The sequence below is a fragment of the Carica papaya genome, chromosome 3 (genome assembly GCF_054855325.1).
Source record: "Carica papaya isolate Zhongbai chromosome 3, ASM5485532v1, whole genome shotgun sequence".
In the NCBI taxonomy this organism is placed as follows: Eukaryota; Viridiplantae; Streptophyta; class Magnoliopsida; order Brassicales; family Caricaceae; genus Carica; species Carica papaya.
Window position 1 is genome coordinate 25,775,213 of NC_142311.1, and position 19,908 is coordinate 25,795,120.

Below are 19,908 nucleotides of genomic sequence, written 5' to 3' on the forward strand. Positions count from 1 at the left end.
ATAATAAATATAATTATAAATTATAAACAAAATGAAACAAATAAGTTCGAAATTTTTACAGATTTTTAGCTTAAGTAAATATAAATTTGTATATAAATTCCCCAAAATTTTCTATTTTTTTTTTTTAAAAAAAAACTTTGACTCAAAGTACAAATATATTGTAAGTTCAAGTAGATAATTCTCATACCGTCAAAGAAAAGGTAGGCAAACTCTGTTACCTACTAAAAAAATATCACATGGACTTGAGAGTATAAACAAAATATTTTTTATAACTACTAGACATTTGTTTTACGTCTAATTGAATCCCATCCCATCCAATACCTTCCAACATGCATGTTTCTTTTTCAATTATATTTTTATGAAATAGGAAAACAGAAACTACAAACTTATTTTCATGTGTCAAATGGAGCAGGAATGTTGCATTCTGGAATTGTACCCCAAAACATTACTGACTCTTCTTCATCCTGGAGTTGTGCAATGATGAGCTACGTTCATGATCAGAAGTTCTGATGATGAAAAGAAATGTTTCCACAAGCATCCCCATAACAAGTCCGAGAATGCCTCCAGCAGCACTCTTTGTAAAAGAAAATTCACAGACAATCAGTTCCAATAATGCCAGAAAGATTAAAAGCAAATAGAAGAAAAGGGACTATGTTTTCAATGCTACCATAGCAGAATTGTGACTAAACAAAGCTCTGAATGTTGCATATCCAACCAAATAGCCTGTTAACATTATAAGGGCGACGTGTAAACCTGCGGTTTTTCAAACACCAGATCAGGGCATGAAATGACAATGTAAAGCTCATGGATGAGAAATCCTAAATACAAACAGGAAATGTGGACAAAATTTACAGTTTAAAGAAAAATAAAAAAGACAATCATGAAATCTTAGGTAGTATTTGCCATACTAAAAGTACGGATTGTACTAATTCCTCAAGAAAAAAAAAAAAAAAAAAAGTATGGGAGTACACAAAACAAAATTGTATACTCTAATTTTTCTTTTGAGAATAAAATGAAAAATGTGTTAAAAAGCAACAAGGAAAAGAGAATAAAACGAAAAATATGTTAAAAGAGCAACAAGGGTGTGCAACCCACTTGCAAAAGATCACATAGAAAAAAGATCAAAAAGATCAAAAGGATCAATGGTATCTGCATCATCCACCATAGGGTGACCCCTAGCTTGAAGACAAATATTCTTCTTTCCTTGAAGTGGAGACCACCCATTACGGATTTTGGTGTGCTCTGGAGATAAAGTTATTTTTGCTGGCTTGTTGGTCTTGTGGTTGGAGTGTAACACTAGGATTTTCAGGGGTCGTGGCACTCCTTTTTCCTTTATGACAGAATGGTTTTCTTTGCTATTTTGTGGGCTAAAAGGCTTCATAGTTATTTTATAGATGTCTCTTTGGTCATCTTGCAAAAGGGACTGAGATGAGTGTTTTTTTTTTTTAAATATAAGAAGAGAAAATGTATTAATGTGAAGTGCTAAGGGAGCACCACCCATTTACAAAAAATTTACATGTCAATTAGCATATTTACAATATAACCTAAATCTTCGAAACATTCTAACTTATGCCCTAAAACAGTAGAGCCAAAATAATAAAACCATTTATTTTTTATGCTATTAAAATCTTTTTCAAACCCCTCAAAAGCCCTGTTGTTTCTCTCTTTCCAGACTGAGATGTGTGTTTTGATGTATTTCTTTTTCTTTTCCTTGTTTTAGGAGGATTTCTTTTTTTGAAATAAAAAGTGTATGTATTCATAAGCACCAAGAGGGTGCAATTGTTTTAGGAGGATTCCTTGTCCTCTAGTATAGTACTTTTCTCAGCCCTTTCTAATAATCTATTTCTGCAAAAAGAAAAAGAAATATTAGAATGGCTAAGAAATTGGATTTTAACTTGGATTTTCTAAAAAGACTGAGAATTGTATTTTTTGCCAACAATAATTTGCTGTCACAATATGGATAAGAATAGGGCCAGAGTAGTATGAGAATCCTATTTATGCTTTGATTTCTTTTTACTACTCCATTAGAATTTCTAGCTATAGCTTATTTAGATTATGATTTAAGTTAAAGCCTCATAAGCTCCTCCATGATGCCAATAATTAGGAAGCCATTATCAAATACAGATACAAAAATTTTTTAGCGTAGCTGTTCCATATGATTGTGTGATGGAATAGAACTCTTAGATTAGGTGTAATGGTAAACAGACCCTAGGTGTGGCTCCTAGATACCTTTTTAATTATTTTCTATCCATCAAACTCTAATTCCTAAATTTGTGGTTTAATACCTAAAAAGCCCTACCTTGAACCCAAATCCCACAAGGAGGAAAAGTAATCCTACTTTGTCCAAATTTAAAGATATTATGCACCTCCTCCTACATACATTTCTACAATTCTTCTTGACAAAAACAGCAGTAGATGGTAACAACAAATAAGAGATTTTAAAGTCATGGCCATATAAAAAACATAGTCTAATGTAATTCCCCGAAGGATTTTCTTTTATACATTTGAACTGACTCTGAAGTTTTCAACATAACAATGTCTGATTTGTTTCCTGGTTTTCAAGAAAGATGGTATGCACATAAAAGCTGCATGGACCTTTAATATTCATGACTTACCAGAAGACATTAAGATTACTACTCTAGATGAATCACTAACATAGCGACATTAGTTCTGAATTTGAAATATTTTTCCTGACTAAGATAAAAACATGAGCTTCAACCATACCACACAGTAAAAAACTTATGGGTTTTTATATGAAAAAAAAATCAAACATGTCATTCTATTTGGAAAAAAGTAACGCTCACCAAAACCAAGTTGATCCTTGTAAGAAGAGAATGGTTCATTTGTATCCTTCGGAGTTATATCCCTAACAAGCTCGCGATATTCATTCCTCTCGGCTACTTCTGCTAGCTTCCTCAATCTTTGTTTGAGTTCTTCACTCTGGAACCTCGATTTAAATAAAGACACAAGAATAACTCTCTGTTTGCTAACTAAAAAATGCAAGAGAAAAGAGAAAAAGAAAACAGTGGAAATATCCTGCTAAAATTTAGTAAAAGCAAGGAAACAAAGGAAAAGGATGTAGCTAGCCTTAATGGCCAAAGGTACCATATGCTCCTGGTTTTGGAAAAAATATAGGAAAACAAAAGAAATGGAACTTTTCACGTTGTAGTTTAGTATTTAACTAATAGGAAAAATTCACAAGAACATGCATGAAAGGATCATGCATAAGTAAAGGAGTTTCTTTCCCTTTCCTAAGTTTTCCCACCAACCAAACAAAAGTGGACAAAGTTCCTTTCAGAAGGAAAGCACAATTACCTTTCCCCTAGGTTTTGGACTGATAAAGATGAACTCGGATCCAGAGAAAATCTGAAGCAACTCAGGCCGAGTAGAGGGATGCAGTCCCATCCATATAGCTCGGATTGACTGGTAAGGCACACTTTTCTGCAAGGAGAGATCCAAAGCAATTTCTTTAAGTTCTTGAGAGAGATGGAGATTTTTGGAAGCAGAAAGGAGAAATGAATGAATAGATTCAGTGGTGGATATGATCAGTCCCGGAGCTGTCTTCTGATTAGTGGTGCTCATCTTCTGATTTTGGCTGTTTGATCTGATGATCAGAAAACAATAGATGGATGAGGAAAATGCTATCGTTTTGCTTTTTTTTTTTTTTTGAGAAATTATTAAGTGTTTTTTTTCTATCAATGGTTTCATTAGTTTTATGTTATCCTCAGTTACAGCTCAATTTAATAGTTTGAAAAGATAATATGCAACATTTCTTTGTACTTTTCAATCTAAAGAGAAAATTTACATGTACCTTTAAACAATCTTAATCATTATCTTCTTCAAAATATTTTGGTAACTTGTTTCTTATATATATGATAGATATCAATTTTGGGAAAACTGCACTGAGTTGATAAATAATAAGTTACAAATAAAAGAAATATAAAAATTGCAAACATTGTTTTATTATTTTTAGAGAGAGAAAGAATCTACCTATATCAACAAGATACAAGAGGCTATCACATATGCGAAAGAAGATGACCCTTAAACGAAAACCAAATTTTAGAACTATCCATCCTAAGTCTAGTAAAGGGAGAAACTAAGCCCTCAAAAGTCCTATTTCCTTCCTTTTGAATGACCCACAAGACAATCAAAGATAAGAAAAAGATGAGTATTTTCTTGCGCCTATTACCCCAATATGCTTCATGCTTAATTCTTTTTTTGTCCCAGAGCTTGTCATTACCCAATTCAAACCAAAGAACTCGAGAAAGACAAGAAAGACAACTGAAGAAGATGATCCAAAGTCTCAGCTGCCTTCATATGGAAGTAGCATTCATTAACTAAAATCTTCCCCTCTTCTAAAGATTATCAATAGTTATTATCCTTCCTTTCACCACCTTTCTACCAAAGAAAGCAATTTTAGGAGATTACTACATAAGCAATTTTAGTTTCCACATAAGCTTCTAAGAGAAATTACCTAAGAATGTGCTAAAATGAACAAAGATGCATAGATAGGATCACCATTTGATACCTACACTCGCTGAACAAAAAGGGAAGTCGTCCTTGATTTTTTTTTTTTTGAGACAAAAAGAATGCATTATGAAAACACGGCACCAAGAGAGTATCACCCATATACAAAATATTTACATCTCAATTAATAAATGAATGACATTCCCAAAATTCTCCCACCTATATATGTCATGACCCAAAATTAAAGACATAAAAATATGTATCTTATCTCTAACTCTGACTATTTCTCCCTCACACCCTTCAAACGCTCTATTATCCCTCTCTTTCCACATCATCCAAGGAATAGTTAAAAAAATAAACTTTACAAATTTCTTCTTTGTAGGAATCTATCCCAAGCTCATAATTCATCTCTAACTATACCTGTAGTAACCCAATTTAATACCCAATAGACCGTATATCATAGTTCAAATGTTATACACCACTAGACACCAAAGAAGTAAGTGATTGCACAATTCAACTTCTTTTTTGAACACATAACAACCATTTATCAGGATTTTACGACTTTTCACCAATTTGTCAATCGATAGAATACATTCTCGTCCTGCTTCCCATACGAACAAGCCAATTCTCGGAAGTGCCTTCACTTTCCAAATTTGTTTAGCAAGGAACCTGAGCCCTTCCTTGTCCCTCTTAACTAGGTGATTATAGAATGATTTAATAGTGAACTCGCCATCCTTCTTCAGTTTCCACACAACTCTATCCATATTATCACTCAATTGCATATTGAACGACAACTAGAATAACGCCACATATTCTTCAATCTCTCAATCATTAAGATTCCTTGACACATTCATATTCCATACCCTTCTTCCATTATCCCCTCTGAACACATTCTCCACCACCATATTCTTCCTTTGAGCAATAGCATATATCCTTAGAAATTGATTTCGAAGATTGCCCCTCCCTATCCAGTTGTCATCCCAAAACCGGATTTTATCTCCTCTCCCCAATTTTCATTGGATACACTCCAAAAACTATTGTCTCCCCAACCCTATCTTCCTCCACAAACCTATCCCATGGGGCCTCACTACTTCTCTATCTACCCCTCTCCCATTCCCCACATCCCAACACGCATCGATAACTCTCCTCCATAACCTTCATTCCTCCTTCATATATCTTCATAACTACTTCTCTTGCAAGGCCATGTTCATGTCAACAAACAATCTAAGTCTCAAACCCCCCAACTCCAGAGGCTTCTTTACCTCATTCCATTTTACCAAATGATATCTCCTACTCCTCTCATCATCCCCCAAAAGAAATCAACATTAAATTTTTTCCAACTTTTTTGTAATATTCACAGGAATAGTCAATGTAGATAAAAAATATATAGGAAGATTGGTTAGAGTGTTTTTGATGAGAGTCAATTCCTCTTCTACCTAACAAGTCTTCTCTCAAACATCTCAGTCATTGGGTCTCATGCACTTGCATCTTTATATCTCGCCCCTAATGGGAACCCTAAATACTTTATGGGAAGCTTAACAGAGTCACAACCCAAAACAACCACAAGCCTATACCCATACCCCCTGACACTAAACTTCACCATTTCAAATTTATTCAGACTAATATCTAACCTCTAACTTGCTTGAAAGCACAAAAGTAAACATTAAAGGTTCAATAACGTCCTTTCTTCGAGTTGTTAGAAAATCAATGTGTCATCAACAAAAAACAAATACAATATCTTCACTTGATGACCACCTCTACCCACCTTCACAACCTTCAACAACTCCTCCGTGGCTTTCTCCAACAATCTACTCAATGCTTCCATAATTATAATAAACAAAAGGGGGGATAAAAGGTTTCTCTGCCTTAAACCTCTAGACGCCCTGAAAAAAGAAGAAAATCATCCATTAACCATCACCACAAAGGAAGACGTTGTAATGCACGCCTTCATCCACCCTCTTCATTTTATCCCAATTAGCTGGTTAAGAACAAAACAAAAAATTTCCGTTTAAAATTTTTAAGGGATTTAGTCTTCCTTCATTTTTTTCTAATTTGGATTGATTAAAAAATTAGAATTTTAAGGAAAGGGAGGGATGGTTCCTTCGTTTTCTTTATTAATTTTTTTTTTATTTAAACAAGTGGAAGAATGGTGAATATCTCATCCTTCCCTTTCCTTTCTCTCCACTTTCCTCAACCCAATATAGTGTAACAGCATTTCAATTTGTTTGGATTAAATTCCGAAAATCTTATAATCTAGGCAGGTTATTACCTCTTTCACAAAATGTATTTAGCTATTGTTCTATCTATCTTATCATGTTTTGTCGCATTCTTCAAGTATTTGTTTCATTCCATCTCTAATTTCTTCTGATTTTATCTATTCTTCCATTTTTCTACTTTATTCCTCTAATTCCTTAACTTCTTGCAAACAAGTTAGTTCCAAAGCTAATTCTCCATCAGTTGGTATCAAAGTGAACTTATCGTTCTTTTTCGGAAAACTTTGAAAAAAAAGAAAAAAAAAACAAAATTGCATGACCCGTTTTCTTCCCTGTCAAGAAAGGAAAAACACACATAAACCCAATTTTCATTCGGGCCAATGCAAAAAAAAGTTTCTAGAAGGAAAAAATTATTGACTCTCTCTTCCATTATTTAATATTTTCTTTATTAACTGTAACCAATGTCTATGGCTAATACTTTTTCAAAAAGACCTATTGCTAACACTAATGACACAATTACATAGACAACAAGGAGTTCAGAAATTTTTAGGGTTTTATTTCCTTTTATCTATGTGTTTGTTCTCCTCATTATTATTTTGTCTAACCCATCATACTTAGTTTACTTCTCTACATTTTTTCACATTGATCTCCAAATTGCTTTTGAACTACCTCTATTTCTCATCTATCTTCCTCCAAATTCTAAACTATCATTGGACAAGTTAGCATCAATGCTACTTGTCCTATATCAATTGGCAAAATTTAATTCCTTCCCAAGAAAAGTTGGTTCCAAAATTAGTTGTCCCACACCACAATCATTTGAAGTATTAGAACTAAGACAGTTGAGCCTTTGGTTGAAAGTATAGGACCTTTCCACTTCCATGTTAAATTGCCACCTAGATGACATTACTACAATAATAATCACAAAAAAGAGGAATTAAGAGAACTATCTCATTAGCACATTACATAAATAAATAGTCAAGTAATAAGCAACAACTTACATGGTTAAGTTTCCAATGATTTGTGCTGCTTCTAATGTACATTCTAGAACAAAAAAGTTCCCATTATCATTGCAGTGAGAATTCTACACGTTCAATTGAGAAAAAATAGAACGTCAACAGCACTGTTCATTATTTTAGACAACTTGTTTCTCAATACTCCAAAAAGTTTTCTGGTAGAGTGGGACATTCAATTTAACAAATGCCAGGGATATGCACGAAAATATGGTTTTAGGCTGTCATTCATCCATTTCCCAGATTCATTACTATCATCCCCTGGATCAAGTCTTACCAGCCCTGTGTTAACTTTCAACAGGGGACATTTACAAACCACACTAAAATAGAAGGATCTCTGATTCCAAGTCAACAACATTATAAGAGAAGCCTTCCAACTATTCAGCACGTAAATTGTCAAATTAGTGATGTAATATCCTGGCCACACGAATTTTGGACCTAAGTTTCTTCGCTTCTCTTTTCAATCCCAAATTATTGAGACCATTAACTACAGCTCGTTGAGCAGGTTTCAATATTTTCAGGCCACTTCTTAAACAAGTCAACAGAAGCTGGGATGCCCTACGGAACCTTCCAGCCTTGCAAAGATTGTGGACTAAGGAGGTGTATGTAAATGAATCCTTAATCTCCATTGATTCAAACAATTTCATTGCACAATCAATTTGACCAGCTTTACACAAGGCATCAATAACACAGTTGCAAGCAACCAAGTTTGAACCAAAGCCCAGCAAGTTCATGCGTCCCAGATGTCTCAAGGCTCCCTCAAGATTACCTGCCTTGCACAATCCATCTATCATAATTGTGTGGGTATATTCATCGCATCCCAAACCTCTTTTTTCTATCTCATCCAACAACTCAAAAGCAGCTTCCAACTTACCTTGCTTGCAGTACAAGTTAATTACGGTATTATATGCCACAAGATCAAGGTCCACGCCACTCTTCACCATCTGGTCCATGTAGTCCACCGCCTCTTTTACCCTACCTGTTTTAACCAAAGAACTAATTACCCTGCAATAGGCAAAGCCATCAAAAGTATATCCTCTGTTCTTCATCTCCAACAATATCTGAAGTCCTTGTTCAGACTGCTTGGATCTGGAACAGCATTTCATAAGTGTAGTGTACGTCATAGCATTTGGTACATGACCGAACTCTTGAAGCTCCTTAAGGATCCTCCTTGCAGTTTGCAGTCTGCCAGCCTTGCACAACCCATTGATAATGATATTGTATGTAACTACTTGAGGAACAAATCCATGGTGCTGTAAATTTCTAAATAACATAAAGGCATTATCTACAAACCCCTTCATGCATAGACCATGTAGCACAATGTTAAATGTTGCAGAGGAAGGAGAGAGATTAAGGAGTATGATATCATGAAAAACCTTAATGGCTTCATTTGGTTTTCCTAATTCAAAGAAACAATGCATCAAAGTATTGTAACTCCATATGTCTGGAAGTAAACCTGATTGAAGCATTTCATCAAACAAATGAAGAGAATGTGATAATAAATGTCTCCGAGCAGCACCAGATATCAAAGAATTGTATGTTATAACGTTTGGACTAAGACCAGCCTCTTTCATTCTGTGAAGAATAGAATATCCTGCATCGACGCTAACGAATCGAGAATATGCGTCAACAAGTATATTGTATGTTACCACATCCGGTAGGATTCCCAATCTTATACTATCAACTAAAACCACTTCAGCTTTCTCCAACTTACGGGCTTTGCAGAGAGAAGATATGCATATGTTCAACAACCTACTTGGTAATCTACAGACCATGTTTTACATTAACTTCAATAAACAAAAACAAATAAATCAATCAACCTCCATGAGTGAAGTGGAAGCATATTGTAAGACATCCAGACATAAACATAACTCAGATCAACATAAGAGATGGATGCCAATGATTGCCGCTCCAGATATTAGGTTCGTAGACCTGGGAAAGAAGCAGCAGAAGCCATAAATGTAAATGGGAAAACTACTTCTTCAATCGAGATAATCTGGAAATTGCTGGATTTTTGTTTTCCAAAGGAAATTTTCTCTTTTTAAAGAATAGATTTTATTACTTTTTAAATTCTTGTCCCATTTTTTTATTTGTTAAATGTCTTTTACTTTTAAGTGCCAATATATTTTGATGCATAAATGTATAAAAATATCTTTTTTTTTAGATAAAAGTTAGAATAGTATAAAAAAAGTACCAAAAGGATACCGTCCATTTATAAAAAGATAAATGTATACAAATATTAAAATCGGAAAAATAGTTTTCGACTATAATACTGCTCAATTTTTATCCTATTTCCAATCATTTAAAATTAAACTAATTACTTTATTTTATATTATAAATCTACATGCACATAAAAATTATAATTTTATCCTATTCCATTCAGTCCACTTCTCAAACTTATGAAAAGAAAGACCTTTGCCAAATTAAGCAAATTACAGTCCTTGGGCTTCATTTTTTTCCCACACATCCAAACAACAATGGCAAGTAAAGTAGCCAGTTTCAGCCTTCTCAAAATATTGAAACCACATCCAATAAAGCCACCTTTCTCCTTCTATATATGCATCATAGACAGCATATATGATCATTCCCTCAACTGGACATTCAAAACAGATTTTGACATGACTAAGAATACCTAATTTTGAAGTCAATACTTTAGCACATGCCTAGTCTTTAGACAGTAGAGCTAACTTTAAACACTTTAATTTTTCAAGCAAAGAACAAGATGCTAGAAAAAGATTCCCTTAATCTATTCTTGTTTATTCCATTTGCAGAATGAGACTTTTATATTGCATCTATTTAACCTTTAACATAATTTGATGAAATGTCCGTGATTTGAATGAAGCTTTTAGAATCGTCTAAATCAAGTCAACTGTTTACTTCCTACCCTGTCATTATCACTGGATTTTTCAAGAGAAGTGCCAAATATTAGAAAGACCCCAAGGAACATGAAGCAGTCAAGAAAACAGGAATCTTGTTTTCTATATCCCAAGGGAACTGTGGGTAATAAAGATCCGTTCGACTTTCAAAAAGCTAGCATGTTTTTTCATCAATTTAAAACCAAATTCTCGAGAATGTTCGGGTCAGAAGACAAATATATAACAGAAGGTTATAGCTAATGTGTTAGTCAAGGATTCCGTGTCACGCCTAGGAATGAGCAGTTTGTCAACCCCTATGCCCATCGAGCTATAAAATTTGCATACCAATACCCACCCAATACCCAGAGCGAGTAGAAAGCTCTTTATCCACCACCTGCCTCATGGGTAAACAATCTTACCATCACCCATCTCAATTACCTGTGCACCCCTTTCTTCACTCACCCACCCCCACCCACCTTGCAACCAAAAACACACCCGATTTATCCGTTTTTATCTTTAAAAAATGTTATAAAATCAAATAAATAATTAAACTTAATTAAAAATCTTAAACATTAATTAAAAAATATAATTTAAAATAATATTTCAATACAATTAAACTCAATAAAAAAATAAAATAACATAATAAAACAGATAAAAATAATTTTAGTACTAGTAAAAAAACTACAACTTGCAAAAAGAAAAAACACAAATATGAAATTTTATAATAAAATCTAGAAAACATTTTCCTTATTTGCATTCCTAAAGAATTGAAAGGGGTATTATCTGGTTATATCATCAACATAATATCCTCATGATAAACAATTCTTTGCATGGAAGCTCTCCCTGCTTTGAAAATAAATGGGTTGAGAGGGCTCAAGTCCTGGGCACTGAATTAAAGAGTAAAAATAACCAAATAACAGGAAGATGAGTAAGAGACCTAAACATCTGAGCCGTGTTGCTGAGCATCATTGATTACGAATTTCAAGTCATACTCCACAACAATCACAACAAGCTGCAGAACGTAAGAGATTTCCTGCCTATCCCTATTGAATTAGTTACAATTACTTCAAGTTGGGAAAAGGGAAGGATACAAGGGTATTTTACAATCTCAATTATCTATTTTTTCAGTTGGGGAAACGTGAGAGCCGAGAGAATGGAGGGAACTGGAGCAATTTCAGCTCCCTTTTCTTTTTTTTTTTCTTGAACGGTCAGTGCATTTTACAGTTTGATCAAAATTATTGAGCGATCCCTGTTTCTTTGTTCTTTGATATAATCCCAATATGAAGAAATTTTTGAAATCTATTTGAATTGGATCGTCACTACTCACTAGGAATAAGAAGGCATTTCAAAATTAAAATTTATACCACATAAGATCCAAACTGAGAAACTACCTCAAAGGGAAAGGCACAAAAATCTTCAGAAGCTGGGAAGAGATGGATTGCTAGCCGTGAAGACCCCCTACTACGAAGAAGACATGAAGAGCAAGCTGCTGTGAAGAACACAGGAGGCGCAGCCGCGGCCGCAGGCAGCTCTTCTTCCAACGTTAAAAGAGATGAGAGAGAGAGAAGTTCAATATCTGGCTTTGCCGCAACGAGCGGCGTGAAGATGATGAGATGATTTGAGGAAGCCGAGCAGGGAGCGCCTCTGGCTCTGCTGATTTCGAGAGGGAGAAAGAAGTGAGAAGGGAAAATAATAAAATACCAGTTGTGTGTATATGAACAGCTCTGTAAAAACTAAATGAGGGATAAAATTTTAATTAATATTTCCAATTTAAATTAAAGAGACATTATATAACTTTGAATTAAAAAGTATTTTATTTAAGATTTAAATATTTATTTTTTGTATTTTTATATTTAATTAAAAACTAAATAAATATAATTATAAAAATCAGACTCTTTCAAATTTAATTTATAAAATTTTATTTAATTTAAATTATGCTACAAACTTTAAATTTAATTATTATTTTACTGAAGATTAATATTTTTTTTTAAAAAAAAAATGAAAATAACACATTAAAATCTTCTTCTAAAAAAATTAATTTGTTAAGAAATTTTAGTTAAATAAATGTAAATAAATTACTATGATAAAGTAAAAATATTAATTAATTAATTAAACTAACATGTTATGACATAGTATATCATGATGTTCTGTTTATATTGTAATAAAATAAATGTATCAAAAATCAATTTTTTATTGTAATATATTGCATATTTTTCATATAATAATTACATATATAACAAAACTATATATACATATATCGAACAAAATTAATTGCTTTTAATGAATGATATAAATTCAATTTTATAATAACAATATTAATTGACTTTCTAAGTAAAGAAAAATTAGTGATTAGTGAGCTAAACATCAAGAATAACTAATAGTATAAGAAAAATCAAGATAAAAAAAAATTATCAAAATTTTTATATAAATAGTTAGTGATTTAGACATCAATAACAATTAACATATTATAACTGATTAAAAAAAATAATAGAAACTCAAACAGTTATATTGAGAGAGAATATGTTGGCACAAATGATATGATCAAATTTGTATAAAAAAGTTTGTGATCTCTTACTCTTTTTTTTTTTGTTTTATGTTTAAATTATTATTTAATACAATTTTATATCACATCCTAATTCACATTCCAATTTATACACTTTAGGATTTATTTATAAAATTAATCATCTTATTGTTATTTATTCATATTATTATTATCATTTTTTAAGAACTTGATTAAAAAAATAATTTTAATTATTATTCACTACTTTACACATATTAATTAGTGAAAATATTCTTACAAGAGAACTCCTCTTGACTTTAGACAAAATTGCATAAAAAGAAAGTTTGATAAATAACTACTAAAAGCTTAAAAGTTTTAAAGAACCTAATTTACCTCGTCCCTAGTAGGTTGTCCTAATTTTTAAGTCAAGCAAAATATTCAGTTATCTAAAATGTTCAAAGTTCTAATTATTTAAAACTTGAACAAAAAGGCGATATTATAGAAACTTTATTTAAATTGAGTTTTTTTATTTTATTTAATTTATTGTAAAAACTATTTGTATGAATAGACTCTTAAAAAGGTTATAAACATTTTATAAAAGGCGAATAATTAAAAAATATAATAACATATTAACAATTTTTTTAGACAAAAACAAAAATGTTAACTTATTTAGAAATTTTAGGATTTAACATAAGGTATATTAGTATATGGTACTTTATTATTTTTAATATTATAATATAGTCCAAAAAATATCTTTTGTGGATATTTAATCCCCAAACTTTTAAAGTTATTTTAAAAGTATTTATTTTTTATTTTAAATATTAAAAAATAGAAAAAACTTAAAATATTGTTCAAAAAGCTTAAATCATTCTCCTTCCCAATTTAAGAATCTCTCTTATTCCCCTTAAAGCTTTCTTACTATATTTGTAACACCCAACCTTTCTTTTTTCTTTTTTAATTATTATTATTTATATATATATAAATATAATTATTATTTATATAATTTTAATTTAATTTTAATTTGATTTAATAATAATAATAATAATAAAAAGGGTAAAAAATTGGTTAGAGATTTAATTGAAAACAATTTTGGAGAAAATGGGTGAAAATTTGGGTTATGAGTTATTTTTGAAAGAAAAATCAGAAACCGAGAGTCAAAACGTAATTTAAAAAAGTTACGTTACGTCAGCTGCCCGGTCAGTAGCCCCGACCAACCAGGACGCGCCAGGTGGTAGAGACGCTGACGCGGGAGGCCACAGGGGGGGGGGGGAGGGGGGGCATGTGGGCGATCCGCGTGCGCGCGATCGAACGGCTGAGATCCGTTCTCGCACGCACGGACGGTCCAGATTAAAAACGCGCACGGACGGCCCAGATTGCATCGCGCACGGACAGCCCAGATTGAATCGCGATGAACGGCGCAGATTCTATCTCTATTTAATTGCGATCGGACGGTCCAGATTAAAAGTGATGGACGACCCAGATCAAAAGCGGATGGGTATAAATAACCCCATCCGCACCCAAACCCAAACTTTAACCGCCAGAGCCCCTCGTCGGAGAAGACAACCTAGCCGCTGGGGAGCCGACCGTCGCCACCTGCCGTCGTACCTGGTTTATATATTATATGGTTTAAATGCATGTATTACTGCTTTACTTAACCACTGTTTGTTTTTGGGATCTAAGTTATGATTGTATTGTCGGATACATGTTTACTTGTTTATGTATTTCTGTTTGATTTGGTGACGGAGACTAAAGACAAATAGGAATGAGATGTGATCTAATAAATAGATAAGGTGATAGCCTCACTAGATATCTTGGGAGATGGTAGACGGACCAAGTTCATATAGAACCCTACCGTGAATGTTGTCTTATACCGAACAGAGTATGGAGACTTGGTGTAACAGCCCCGAAAATTAAAAAAAATATATATAAAAATTCTGAGTACGGAAACGAAATAAAAGTTTGATTAATATTCCTTACACAATAATCCAAACGTACTAACAATATCAAAGAATAAGTTAACTAAAGGAAATACTAGAAATGAATACTATAAGGAAAACTATAAGATATTTAGGCATCTACTCGCCGTCTTCCTGCGGAACGGGCTTGGGAACCAAGTCCTCTTGATCTGAAATGGTTAAGTAAGGAATGAGCTACACTAGCCCAGTAAAGACGTCACATTATATCACTGCCACAGAAGTAAAGGTTGGTAGAAAAATAAAAACAACCAATGGAGCACATTTTTTTTTACAAATTCATTTATCAATAATAAAACCCTTACTGTCTACTTACCTTAGTGAGATTTATGAAAATAACCTATAGAGACAATAACATCATAGAGATCATGAAATTCATACATAATCTGTAACATAACACATGTTATACTTTTATATTTCAGTCATCAAATAACAATTGCCCTCTTTTATCAGCCTACTAGTATCCATGGGGATCCATAGGAGTCCCCGCTACACGTGAACCATTTACTTTAATAAGGTAATTCCAGGGCCGTCCCCATACCCCGTCTGGTATGGGCACCAAAACAATAAACCTCAATACCCCGTCCGGTATAAGGGTGAAGCGGGCCATCCCCATACTGTAACGGCCCCAAAATTTTAGAATGAAATATGTGTATTAAAAAGGTCAAAGGCGGAAGCGTAATAAAAATTTTGGTTAACATCCCTTACACCAAAACAAAAAACGTGCTCAAAGTATAAAAGAACAAACTAACTAAAAAAGAAACTCGAAAATAAAAGCTATAAATATAACTACGGAGTCTTCAAGCGTCCCCTTCGCCGTTTTCCTACGGAACGGGCTCGGGAACAATGTCTTCCTAATCTGAAATGATTAAATAAGGAATGAGCTACACCAGCCCAGTAAAGACATCACACTATCTCACCGTCACGGAGGTAAATGTGGGTAGAAAACACAAAAAGACCAATGGAGCACAATTTACAACAAATTCTTTTATCAATAATAAAATCATTTACTATCCATTTACCTCGGTGAAGTTCATAAAATAACATACGAAAGCAATAACATTATCATCATCATGAAATCATATGAACTGTATAACACAATACTTATCACGCCTTTTGCATTTCAATCTTTACACAACATATTTTTCCTCATTTACCAGCCTACTAGTATCCATGGGGATCCATAGGGGTCCCGCTACCCATGAACCCTTAACACTTGTAATCAGATTCCAGGGTCGTCCCCATACCCCGTCCGGTATGGGCGCCAAAACTATCAACCTCAATACCCCGTCCGGTATGAGGGTGAAACGGGCCGTCCCCATACCCCGTCCGGTATGGGCGCCAAAACACATAAGGTCTCCATACCCCGTCCGGTATGAGAGACCACAATCCCGGTAGGGTTCCCTACGGACCCGGTTCGTCCACCATCTCCCAGGATATCTAGTTAGGCTGACCACATTATACAATTATCAATTTACATAACCTTTGATTCCCCTTTTTCCTCAGTCAGCATCATCAAATCACACACAAACAAGCAAACTAGTAATTTATGCCAAACAAGAGAACATACAATATTGGGTTCTCAGTCATTCAACCCATAATCAATAAAACAGTGATATATGCACACGAAACTATGAAATAAAAACATCAGACCTCGTACTGCATTTAAAAACTGTAAAATAGGCCAAACAACAGCTGACCGACAAACACACCAAACTCGGGCTCCATTAGCGACCTTAAACAATTTCACACATCTATTGATTCATGAAATACCGTTTTATCATTTATTGAACTTTAATACCGTGATAGGAAATAGGGTGAGGGGTCCTTACTTGTTTCGGGGTCCGAATACGGCTCTACAGTGCGCCTACAGGCTGTCCCTAATTTTTTCTAAATTTTTTCTGGGGAACTGAAACGCACTACTGGTACCTGCACGTATCCCAAAAAATCCCAAATTAGACCCAGGGCCCCTTTCGGCCAATATCGCAATTTCGGCACGGCGGCTCCGCCGCTTGCGACGGTGATTCGCGTCGGGTTGGCCGTTTTCGGCCGAATTCGGCCACACTTACATCAGTCCCTGCGATAAAACAACCCTAGGGCCCTCGGGGGGCCAAAAAATTACGAAAAACTGAAGCTTACCGGTGGCGGTGCTCTCGGGTGCGACAGCTCTCCGGCGAGGTTCGTGTTTTGGTGATTTGGCTCCGATCAACCTGTAAAGAAAAGAATGGTGATCACGGTGATATAAAAATTGTATCAAACGGAGGCCGGGAAGGGCCTCATTGGAGGCAAAAACCGAGGAGGGGCGCGGCGGTGCCGCTGAGTTTCGGCCGTTTGGCCGAGAGTTTGGCTCCGATTTGGCCACAGGGGAACTCAGCATTGAAAAATGAGCCAGGGGTATGAAATTTACCTCGATCAGCAGTCGAAAAACTCCCCGGTGCGGCGGGGGGTGGCGGCGGCTGGCTCCTCTAGCATCTGGTTCGTCTTCTCCGGCGAGGGCTGGTGGCTAGGGTTTTTGTGCTCAGGTGTGAGGGGTTTATTTATACCTTTTGCTTTTTAATCACAGTCGTCCATCTTTATTTAATCTGGGTCATTCGATCGTGATTTAATTTAGATTAAATCTGGGCCATCCATCGCGATTAAATCTGGGTCGTCAGTACTTGATTGAATCTAGGCTGTCCGTGCGCGTGCATCTGGGCCGTCCGTGCGCGCGGGGACACATCTGGGTCGTCCGATCACGCGCACGCAGATCGCCCACGTGGCTCGTTCCCGAGTCGGCGTGGCCTTGCCACGCGGCAGGTCCTGGTTGGCCAGGGCTGCTGACTGGGCCGCTGACGTGGCTGCTGACGTGGCGCTGACGGGGCACAATTTTTTTAAATTGCGTTTTGACCCCCGTTTTCTGATTTTCTTTTCAAAAATACCCCCAGAATCCAAATTTTCACCCTTTTTTCCCAAAATCAATTTTAATTAAATCCAACTAATATTTTTACCTAATTTTATCATTATTATTATTTTTATTTTTATTAAATTAAATTAAATTAAATTAAATTAATCAATTAAAATTCAAAAATTATAAAATAAACTAAATAAAATAAATTAAAAATTAATAATAATAATTATAAAAATGATAAAATTAGTGGGTGTTACACATACCCCATCCAGTTTGAGCGCCAAAACATTTAAAGTCTCCATACTCCGTTCGGTATGAGACAACGTTCCCGGTAGGGTTCCTTATGGACCCAGTCCGTCCACCATCTCCCAAGATATCTAGTGAGGCTGTCAACTTATCCATTTATCAATTCACATACCTTTTCTATTTTTCCTTAGTTTTCTGTTTCTCACATAATCGTGAATACTTAAACAAATAACGAGCATCCAACAAGGCAAGCATATCATCGGATTCACAAAATCGAGCAGCAATGAAATAAACAGTGATTCATACATTCAAAATCATAGAATAAATAAATCAGATACTATACTGCATTTAGACTGTAAAATAAATCAAACAGGAACTAACAGAGAAATATATCAGATTCGGGCTCCATTAGCAACCTTAATTAATTATACATATCTATTAATTGCAAAAATACGATATTCCCATTTATTAGAACTTTAATTCCATGATAGGAAATAGAGTGAGAGATCCTTACTTGATTCGAAGTCTAAAAGCCGAATTTTTACTGCGCCTACGGGTAGTCCTTGAGTTCCCTAAATTTTTTTCCAGGAACTAAAACACGCTTACAGTACCTACACATGTCCCAAATAATTCAAAAATTAGACCCAATGCCTATTCAACCAATTTCAGAATTTCAGCACGGCGGTTCCGCCGTGCTCCGGTGATCCGCCTCTAGTTGGCCGTTTCTGGCCATTTTCGGCCAAATTCGGCCAAACTTGCATTGGTTCCTATGATAAAACACCCCTAGGGCCCTCAATGGGCCGAAAAAATACCAAAAACTGAAACTTATAGGCGGCAGGCAGGGCTCTCCGGTGCAGCGGCTCCTCCGGCTCATGTCGCGATTTGGTGTTTTGCTCCAGTCAACCTGTAGAGGAAGGAACGGTGGTCACAATGGTATAAAAATTACATCGAACAGAAATCGAGAAGGGCCTCATCGGAGGTAAAAACTGAGAAAACCTGCGGCGGCGTTTTCCAGCCAATTGGCAAGTGTTTTGGCTATGATTTGGCCATATGTGGGTTTAGAATCGAAATCCGAGCCAAGGGAAGAATTTTTACCTCGTTTGGCGGCCGAAAAGTACTCTGGTGCACCAGCGGGTGGTGGCGGTTGGCTCCCCGGCGGCTGGGCTGCCTTATCCAGTGAGGGCTCTGGTGACTATGGTTAGGGTTTGGGTGTGGATTAGATTATTTATAACCTTTCGCTTTTAATCTGAGCCGTCCATCACGATTTAATCTGGACTGTCTGATCACGATTAAAAAGGGAATGAATCTGGACCGTTCATCGCGAGCAATTTGGACCGTCCGTGCGCGATTCAATCTAGGTCGTTCTTGCGCGTGCAATCTGGGCCGTCCACGCGGGCGGGAACGGATCTCAGCCGTTCGATCGCGCGCACGTGGATCACCCACGTGGCTCCCTTCCGCGTGGCCTCGCGCGTCAGCATCTCTTCCATGCGGTGCGTTCTGGTTGGACGGGGCTGCTGACCGGGCAACTGACGTGGTGCAATTTTTTTAAATTGTATTTTGACCCCTTGTTTTCAAATTTTCTTTCAAAAATACCCCAGAACCTAAATTTTCACCCATTTTTCTCAAAATTACTTTCAATTAAATCTCTAAAATAATTTTATCCATTTTTATTATTTTTATTTCTATTTAATTAAATTAAACTAATTTAAAACCATATATTATTACATAAATAAAAATAAAAAAATTAAAAAAATTAA

The 19,908-nt window shown here is 35.2% G+C and overlaps 2 protein-coding genes across 4 annotated transcripts; both read right to left on the reverse strand.

Moving 5' to 3' along the window:
* Positions 1–251: 251 nt before the first annotated feature.
* LOC110825344 (ER-based factor for assembly of V-ATPase) lies at positions 252–12,220 on the reverse strand. Of its 3 annotated transcripts, XM_088216336.1 has the most exons (6): positions 11,937–12,076; positions 9,511–9,622; positions 3,316–3,604; positions 2,805–2,940; positions 668–753; positions 252–574 (listed from the first exon to the last, which is right to left on the reverse strand). In XM_088216336.1, the coding sequence occupies exons 2-6, from the start codon at positions 9,543–9,545 to the stop codon at positions 446–448; spliced, it is 675 nt and encodes a 224-aa protein (XP_088072462.1). In that variant the 5' UTR covers positions 9,546–9,622; positions 11,937–12,076; the 3' UTR covers positions 252–445. The 3 variants fall into 3 exon arrangements, with proteins under 3 accessions (XP_088072462.1, XP_088072463.1, XP_088072464.1); XM_088216337.1 differs by lacking the exon at positions 9,511–9,622 and having other exon boundaries at positions 11,937–12,220; XM_088216338.1 differs by lacking the exons at positions 9,511–9,622; positions 11,937–12,076 and adding an exon at positions 7,679–7,819.
* On the reverse strand, positions 8,092–9,504 carry LOC110811400 (Pentatricopeptide repeat (PPR-like) superfamily protein). The gene has a single exon (XM_022037897.2). It carries the CDS (start codon positions 9,463–9,465, stop codon positions 8,092–8,094), a length of 1,374 nt encoding a protein of 457 aa, XP_021893589.2. The 5' UTR covers positions 9,466–9,504.
* Positions 12,221–19,908: the final 7,688 nt, after the last annotated feature.

Bases quoted from the DNA above. Each gene is read 5' to 3' on its own strand.
- LOC110811400 (XM_022037897.2), bottom strand. From the start codon at position 9,465: ATGGTCTGTAGATTACCAAGTAGGTTGTTGAACATATGCATATCTTCT.
- LOC110825344 (XM_088216336.1), bottom strand. From the start codon at position 9,545: ATGTCTTACAATATGCTTCCACTTCACTCATGGAG. The intron at 754-2,804 runs GTGAGCGTTACT...GAAAAACCGCAG, and splicing joins CAAGGATCAACTTGGTTTTG to GTTTACACGTCGCCCTTATA. The intron at 575-667 runs GTAGCATTGAAA...TCTTTTACAAAG, and splicing joins TTAGTCACAATTCTGCTATG to AGTGCTGCTGGAGGCATTCT.